Consider the following 8,931-nt stretch of genomic DNA (forward strand, 5'->3'; position numbering starts at 1 on the left):
AGTAGTAGAGATATAATACACAATCTATATTTGTGTCCAATACACTTTCTATAGTACTGTAGGTGGATTAAAACTTTGAGATATCTCAAGACTCTTGATGATTTCTTTTATTTAAATTAATTTTATTTGAGTTATGTTCCATTAAAAATGTGAAATTAAAAAGGGGTTAATGCCGCTAAATCCTATAACTATATGGGTTTTCGCATTTTGCATCAGTTTCAGAATTTCTGCCATAGTGTATCAGTTTTTGCACTCTATGTAGTTTTCCGGCAAAATTGAAGCTAACTTGGTAGCCGAACTTATCTACGTATCATGGAATTCCGATAATCAAAGCGACGTCGTTTTGCCTCACCTTTCTTTGAAATTATTAGTCACAAAACGACGGCGTCTCCTGAAGGTGCCGCCGTGCGTCGCTCGTCAATGGCGGGGCTATGGCGGCCTCCTCTCTGTTCCGATGTCTGTGCGCGGAGATGGGTAGAGTGGCATTGATTCAATCGCGGTGCCTCTCGCCTCTGTCACCGACGACGACATATAGTTATAGGATTTAACGGCATTAATCCCAATTAAAAATATTCTAATAGTAAGAAAAAATAATAATCAATACCTTATTAATCATAAAAAATAAACCGAGATTCATATCCGTTTGGTGCAAAATTTACTACTACTACTTTTTTTTTTTCAATGCCGTATTCTCTGGTGCCTTCGAATAAGAAAATGCCGTATTGTCTGGTGCCGCTATAGTTAAAATACTATAGCAGAGCTAGTATCGTAGACTTAGACAATAGACACCGTGTTCTATAGGTGGAGTATTTTTTTTTTAATATGGAAATATCAGAGCTAGTACCGTAGACTTAGATAACTGCAAGTAATTATCTCTGACCATCAATTTTTCAATTACGCTAAATCGAATTGAATCTTTACGCCTAATTCTAATTGGGCATCGGCCTTTGCAAATGGAGAAAAAAATGCTGCAATTGCAAACTATTTATTTCCTCAGTCGAATACTAGATTAATTAAATTCCAAGTCTCCCACCGTCGCATCATCATTTCACAAACTCCAATTATTTTTTATTTTCAAAACTATCAAAATGCGAGTGCTTATGTAGTGCGTTATCGTATGTTTTACTATATATAATGCATGGTAACACGAGCCACCAAAATTATAAGCCCATTCCTTCTCAATAATTTTGTACAATGTCACGGGGAATCACTCAAGTCTTTGTTCATAAATCAATACTTGTTCTTATAATCCTCGGAAGTGTTGTACGTTTGAGCTCGAGCGTAGAAGAAGACACCATTTCAGGCGGTGTTGTCATCAAAGATCCAGAAACCATCGTATCCCAAAAGCAGATATACAAATTAGGATTCTTCACTCCTGCAAACACCACCAACCGCTACGTAGGTGTCTTCTTCGCCTTTTCAGAGGAAACCGTGATATGGGTCGCCAACAGAGAGAAACCCCTCAAAGATGCTTCTGGCGCCATAACTCTATCCCAAGACGGCAATCTCGTGGTTATAGACGGAGCTAATCAAACCGTCTGGTCCACCAATCTCACCACCTCCCCCGTCAACTCCACCGTCCAAATCCTCGACACCGGAAATCTCGTTTTGCGGGACGTTGCCACGGGAGACACGCTATGGCAGTCTTTCTCAGAACCTACAGACGTGGTGGTGCCGGGCCTGACGATGAGCCATAACGTGAATACAGGGAAACAGGTGGTGGTGTCGGCGTGGAAAAACGCCAGCGATCCGGAGATAGGGAGCTTCACCTCCGGCCTCGACGTCATAAACGGGATCCCACAACTTTTCGCATGGAATGAGGGGCGGCCGCACTGGAGGAGCGGGCCGTGGAACGGGCTGATATTTCTGGGGATAAAGGAGATGTTCTACGCCTACTTGGACAGCTACGCTCAAGTGAAGAACGACAGCGCCGGTAATTTCTTCTACACCCCTTGGCCCAAGCCGCAGGAGAATGTGTACATGACGGCCAGCGTGAATTCTTCGGGAAGTGTGATTCGGAAGGTGTGGAATGGCATCGAGAAGAGATGGGACTTGGTGTGGACGGCTCCTGAAAACGAATGCGATGTTTATGGCAAGTGCGGGCCCTTTGGTAGCTGTAATGCTCTGCAGTCGCCGATCTGTACTTGTTTAAGAGGGTTTGAGCCCGTGAATGAGGATGAATGGGGGAGAGGAAATTGGACTAATGGTTGTAGGAGGAGAAACCAGTTGCAATGTGAAAAAGGAGATCGATTTCAGAGGTTGCAGTATATGAAGGTTCCTGACTTTGCTCAACCCTTGCCTTCTAGGGTGCAAGACGAATGTCGGACCACATGTATGGCCAATTGCTCCTGCTTGGCTTACGCTTATGATCTTAACATTGGTTGTATGTTTTGGAGCAATATCTTGATTGATGCTCAGGAGTTCGATCGCATTGGTGTTGATCTCTACATTCGTCTCTCTGCTTCTGAATTCGGTAGTTTTCTTCACATTTTTTATTAGTTTAATTGAGGATACCTTATTTTTCTTGCTTTACTTACCAATGTAGTTACAGACTCTGAGAACTTTTTGATGATAAATCAAGGTTGGCTGAATTGAAATAACCACTTTCTTTATCCAGATAGCCACAAGGGGAGAAAGTTTTACATCATAATTCCAGTAGCTGTGGGTTTTGTTTGCATATCTACTATGATCTTCATTGCTTGGTGGTTGATGGTAAAGAAGAAAGGTATTGGCCTATTCACCCATTATTACCTGGACATTGCTGCATGCTACTCTTGAATTAATCATATTCTTTGTAAAATCAGGGGACAAAGCAAAAGATACAAGTATTTTGGAAGCAGGACATATGTTCACGACGGATTCAACTGCAATGGTACTCAGAAATGAATCAAAGGAAGTCAATATTGGGGAGTTGCCAAAGTTCACTTTCGAGATGCTTGCTAATGCGACAAACCAGTTCCATGAAGATAATCTTCTTGGGAGGGGTGGTTTTGGTCCTGTTTACAAGGTACAAAAATTTCCTAGTTTGATGCTTGCGCTCAATTCTGCATGTTTGCACCCATTGATGAACGGCAAGATCATCAGATATTGGATATGTATTTTGCATGGTAGGGAGTTCTGGCGAACGGGAAAGATATTGCTGTAAAGAGACTATCAACAGATTCTGGACAAGGAGTGCATGAATTCATGAATGAAGTGATTGTGATTTCCAAACTTCAACACAGGAATCTTGTCAAACTGCTGGGAGGCTGTGTTGACAAGGAAGAGAAGATTCTGATATATGAATACATGCCAAATAAAAGCTTGGACGCTTGTATATTTGGTCAGTTCATCCGATCCCAATCTTCATTTGAATCATTTTCAGCAGCAAAGTTTATATAATATACATATGTTTTGGGCAGGTCCTACAAATCCAACAAAGAAGTTGTTAGATTGGAAAATGCGTTACAACATAATCGAGGGCATTGGGCGAGGCATCCTATATCTTCACAGGGACTCCAGACTGAGGATAATTCACAGAGACTTGAAGCCAAGTAATGTACTACTAGACCAAGATTGGAATCCAAAAATCTCCGATTTTGGCATGGCAAGAATATTCGGAGGCAACGAAGACCATGGCAGTACTGCAAGAGTCGTGGGAACATAGTAAGTATCAGTTATGCTGCTGAGAATAAACCTGTAAGTTTTGCTAACATGATAAGATAATTTTACAGTGGATACATGGCGCCAGAATACGCAATGGAAGGCAGATTTTCTGAAAAATCTGATGTATACAGTTTCGGGGTGCTGATTCTGGAGATTATAAAGGGCAAAAAGAACACACATTATTTCAATGATGAATGGTCACTGAGCCTTATAGGATTTGTGAGCACTTGTCAACTTTCACATATTAATCTTTTGAAGTTACGAGATTGAATATTTATGTGATTTAACTTTCAGGCATGGAAAATGTGGAGTGAGGGTAATGGTTTAAGCTTCTTGGAGGAAAGTATAGTGAGTAGAGAGTCGGAGGAAGAGATGATTCGATGCATTCAAATAGGGCTGTTGTGCGTCCAAGAATCACCAAACAATAGACCTACCATTCAGATAGCTTTGTCGATGCTGAGCCGTGAAATTGTTGAGCTGCCAGTGCCCAAGCAACCGGTGTTTGCCGAGAATGGTTCGACACCAGGCGACGGATCAACACACCAAAATGGCTACTCTAATAATGACCTCACTCTCACTGTTCTTGATGGCCGATGACTGTGTTATCTGATGTATGATGTATCATAATATGCTTCCTTGCATTATACTACAATTTTCTTTTCCTAGCTAGAGCTATTTTCTGTTGTATATATGAAATTAGAGTACTTTTTTTGTGATTGTGTATGTGAGAAAATATTTTCTTCAATGCCATAAATTCTTAACTTTTAGTTATTATTCACTCCGTCCCACTTATTTTGACACATTTGCTTTGGGCACGGAGATTAAGAATAAGGTGTTAAGAGTATAAAATAGATAGAGAACCATTTATTTTATGTGTGTAGAGAAGGTAAGGACCACATACTTTTAAAAAGTGTAATTATAAATGAGACAAACTAAAAAAGAAAGTGTGTGATGCAGGTAGAAGCGTGAAATATATTTGATACTGATAAATATACGAACTCCGTTGATAACCACTGCATACCGGAATACGTACAATAAGGGTTAATCCATTGATTCACTCATGAATATCGGAAGAACACTGCGAGAAGGGAACAATCACACCCTCTACATTTTAACTCTCAATTCGACTCCCATAAAACATAAATAAAACTTCTATTTATAATAAAACCTTAAACATCTAAAAGGAAACAAAATAACTTGGCCAACAAGACAAATCAATAATTAAAGATATTATGTACTCCCTCCGTCCGCCAAAAGTATTCCACTTTGGCTGGGCACGGAGTTTAATAAAATTGGAGATGATGTTGATGTAGTGGAGAAATGGTCCCACCACTTTATGAGATGTGTGGTTGAGATTGAATTTGGGGTGGGTTTTTTGTAAATAAAGAGTGTTTGTAAGGATAAAATATAAAGGTGAATGGTGGGACCATGACTTAAAAAGGAAAGTGGAATTGTAACACCCTAATCTAATTAAGGAGTTAAATAAAAATTTTAAATAAATATTTAATGTGGAAGTCTTTAAAAAATTTAAAATCAGCTTTTAAAATAAAATTCTAACAAATAATTTAAGGAAAATAAATCCTTAAATAAAATAAACTTTTAAAACGATTTAAAAGAAATCAACTTTTTAGTAATATATTCAAATACTACCTTTGATTTAAAATCGACAATCAACATCATGTCCCAAAGCGTGACATATAGATGTCATGAAAATATTTAGGGTTGGAATTAAATCTACCCACTTCAATAAAACATCTTACAAAACTACCCACTTTGAAAGTCAAAACCGAAAAGTACACTTGATGGTGATGGATTGCTTGGTTTTTTGTAAAAGTTCTTACACTTTTCTTACACAAGTACAATTGTGTAAGAAAATGTGTAAGATAGGTAGTTAAAAATGCACAAAACCAGATAAATGTGCAATTATTGTAAGATGATTGACGTATAATGCCCTAAGTTTGAAAATAATGAAGGTAAGTTTGTGTATAATAAAACAGTAATACGAGGATGTAAAAAATTGTACTTTAAGTATATTTGGAAACAAAAAAAAATTCTAAACCTAATGTATACATTATCCGCCAGTAAACAATAGCCGCTAGAAATAGCCGCCGGGTTTTTTATACTGGCGGCTATTTCTATCGGCTACTGTTTACTGGCGGATAATGTATACATTAGGTTTAGAATTTTTTTTTGTTTCCAAATATACTTAAAGTACAATTTTTTACATCCTCCTATTACGTTTTTATTATACACAAACTTACCTTAATTTTGTATTCTTTTTTTAAAATATATTCTATGAAGTAGAAATACATAATAGGCTTGTATTTAGACAAATTTGGATCATAGTGGTGTAATAAGTATCGAATTTTTGATTTTATTTTATTTAACATGAATTAATGTAGTCTAACACATAAAATAATAGAAAATGTTGGATAAAAAAAATATATAATCATATATTATGAAGCAGTAAAATATTAGAGAGCCTACCACATACGTATCCGCCAGTAATTCGTCTCCGCTAGAATTAGCCGCGTGAAAGAAACCCTACGCGGCTACTTCTAGCGGATACTTTTTACTGGCGGATAATAGTACCATGTCATTTATAACTGGTTTTTATATCACAATATATATAAATGTTATTTATTAGAGTTCATATTAATGGTTGTTGTATTTTTTTCAATTTTGAAGAGCTAAAGCTAATTCAATTGTGATTGGACAATTCAACCGGCAACTCTAGTATGGGAATCTATAGGCTTTGCAGAAAAGTGTAATTCACGGGTATTGGAATACTTTGGGCACGGCTTTTGTGGGTTTCTTTGACCACATTGAAGATTTGATAAGGTCGAAATCTTGGGTAGGGCCCATTAGGGTAACTTTTTATGTTAAATTAGGGTAGAATTTTTGAGAAGCAGCCGCACCATCACCACATTCAAGCGGATACTGAATTTTTTCGTGTGAGAGTGAGAAGCAGCCGCTGTTTCATTTTTTCAAACGAGGAGTTCATTCGGTCTTTCTTCAAATCCATTCACGCCATGGCTTCTTCTTCAAACCAAGTAAGTATACTACATTTTTAAAATAATCACGTTTTTAAAATTCACGGTTTACTGTATTATGCATAAAATAATAACGTTTTTTAGGTTATTCAGAATTTAAAAATTTATAACATATTAATTAAAACATATAGAACCATAATAAAGTAATATCCGCCAGTAATTAAGTTTTTTAAGAAGTAGCCGCCGGGTTTTTTCAAACCCAGCGGCTACTTATTAAAATTATTATTTACTGGCGGATATTACTTAATAGTGGTGCTATATTTTTTATTTATGTTTGTAGCAATTTAATAGTTAATTATTCATTATTATTAGTTGATGTTTGTTAATTCATTATGTTTTGTAAATTGAGTTATTCATTATGTTTATAGTATTGAATTTTGTTTTGTACTTGTAAGAAAATGTTAGATATATATGTTAGTTATATATGTTTTGTATGTGTTAGATACACTTGTTGAATTTATTTGTTTTGTATTTGTATAGTATTGAATTTTGATTTAGATATATAGTATTTATATAGTGTAGTTGAGTGTTGTTACAAGTTTGAGTATAGTTTCAGTGTTGTTAGAATTTTTATTTAGTTGAAGCATATTTAGATATATTTAATCGTCTATTTAGATCATTAGGGTAATTTTACTGTATTACGCATAAAATAATAACGTTTTTTGGGTTATTCAGAATTTAAAAATTGATAACATACTAATAAAAACATATAGAACCATAATTACCTAATATCCGCCAGTAATTAATTTTTTTAAGAAGTAGCCGCCGGGTTTGAAAAAACCCAGCGGCTACTTCTTAAAAAAATTAATTACTGGCGGATACTTGTTTATTGTGGTTTTATATTTTTTTATTTATGTTTCCAGTAATTTAATAGTTAATTATGCGTTATTATTAGTTGATGTTTGTTAATTCATTATGTTTTGTAAATTGAGTTATTTTTTGTATTGAATAGGTCCGTTATTCGAGGCCCGAGCAAATCAATCGTCCAACAGTTGAGATCAGTTCGTACAACAATATTACTTACCTATCGACAGTAGTCCAGAGACTAACCGAAGTTGGCGGTTTTGCACTGGAGAATACGTTCAGGCATGGGTGCTTTGGATTTATGTTGGATTGGCAACCGGGCCAGAAGTGCAATGCTGCATTGCACCATATTGTCTCTCGTCATCTTCAGATCACGGCCTTCAATGAGGATGATGAGATCTCCTTCCACATCAACGGGAGGAAGGTTGAGTTTACTCCGAGAGATTTCGCTCTCGTGACAGGATTGTCCTTTGGGGATGATCCTTTTGACCCCGAGGCTGAGCACGATCTGAGCGACGCTCAGACATTTAGAAAATTTTGCCGCTCTAAGCCGGTGTCAGTGCGGGACCTGGCCGATAAATATTTCGACACCGACAATCCAGTAAAAGACCCCGACGGCGGGTTGTACTTCCGTGTGGCCCACTTGTTGGTGCTACACGCATTTGTATTAGGAGTGGACGTGCGACGACCCGTGCAGTCCTGGACTTGGAAGCTGGTGGATGATTTGCCGGCCTTTTCCAGATTTCCTTGGGGATCGTGCGCGTATAGAAGCTTGAACTACAGGTTGAAGCACAGCACAATCAAACAGGATTGTAAAAAGTATCACTTCTACGGTCCTTCTTGGGCCCTATTCATTTGGGGTCTTGAGAAAATTCCCTATTTGGGCCCAGCCATAGCCATATGCAATGCGGGGGTTTACCCTAGATTTCGGAGGTGGACGTTCGTGAAGACCAAGTTGGATGGGTTACAGAGTTATTTTGAGTCTCCGGTAATAATTTAGTTGTTTATTTGTTAATATTATTTTATTTTATGAATATTAATGTTTGACTACATTTTTTTTGTTTCTAGGAGAACGGGATATGGGAGATGGTCCCCGATGAGTACGAGGCCAAGACATCTTACTGGCTATCGGTGGCAGGCGTCAATGCCGGGATAGGGGTTCGAGTACCAGAGCCGGCAGTCTTTGGTCATAGGCAGCCTCGGTAGCGCTACACTGGTGGGGACCACAACGAGGATGCTCCTGAGCATCAACCTCGGCGTCGCAGCTAATAACTGTAATTTTATAATAAAATAGATTTAGCATACGTAATGGCTGCGATCGCATGAGAACACGGCATGCCGTCCAGGTCGAATTCATTGCATTCACAGCTCTTCGCTTGAAGGTCAACCATGAAGCGACGATCACCAGCACGAACCCTGTATTTTCTCT

At 37.7% G+C, this 8,931-nt stretch overlaps 3 protein-coding genes across 3 annotated transcripts; all 3 read left to right on the forward strand.

Annotated features, from left to right (window-relative positions):
- Positions 1-1,147: 1,147 nt before the first annotated feature.
- Positions 1,148-1,932, forward strand: LOC131025466 (G-type lectin S-receptor-like serine/threonine-protein kinase At1g11300; the record flags this gene model as incomplete). Its single annotated transcript, XM_057955262.1, has 1 exon — positions 1,148-1,932. A coding segment is annotated over exon 1 (738 nt), but the record flags the coding sequence as incomplete, so codon positions are not given.
- A 47-nt stretch (positions 1,933-1,979) lies between these two features.
- LOC130985635 (G-type lectin S-receptor-like serine/threonine-protein kinase At1g11330) lies at positions 1,980-4,368 on the forward strand. The gene is made up of 7 exons (XM_057908708.1): positions 1,980-2,473; positions 2,618-2,725; positions 2,805-3,007; positions 3,112-3,322; positions 3,402-3,645; positions 3,714-3,864; positions 3,940-4,368. Exons 1-7 carry the CDS (start codon positions 1,981-1,983, stop codon positions 4,240-4,242), a joined length of 1,713 nt encoding a protein of 570 aa, XP_057764691.1. The 5' UTR covers position 1,980; the 3' UTR covers positions 4,243-4,368.
- Positions 4,369-7,612: 3,244 nt separating this feature from the next.
- On the forward strand, positions 7,613-8,708 carry LOC131025467 (uncharacterized). Its single transcript, XM_057955263.1, has 2 exons — positions 7,613-8,490; positions 8,571-8,708. The coding sequence occupies exons 1-2, from the start codon at positions 7,804-7,806 to the stop codon at positions 8,706-8,708; spliced, it is 825 nt and encodes a 274-aa protein (XP_057811246.1). The 5' UTR covers positions 7,613-7,803.
- The last annotated feature ends 223 nt before the right edge of the window (positions 8,709-8,931 follow it).

This window comes from Salvia miltiorrhiza, chromosome 5, assembly GCF_028751815.1.
Source record: "Salvia miltiorrhiza cultivar Shanhuang (shh) chromosome 5, IMPLAD_Smil_shh, whole genome shotgun sequence".
Classification (NCBI taxonomy): Eukaryota; Viridiplantae; Streptophyta; class Magnoliopsida; order Lamiales; family Lamiaceae; genus Salvia; species Salvia miltiorrhiza.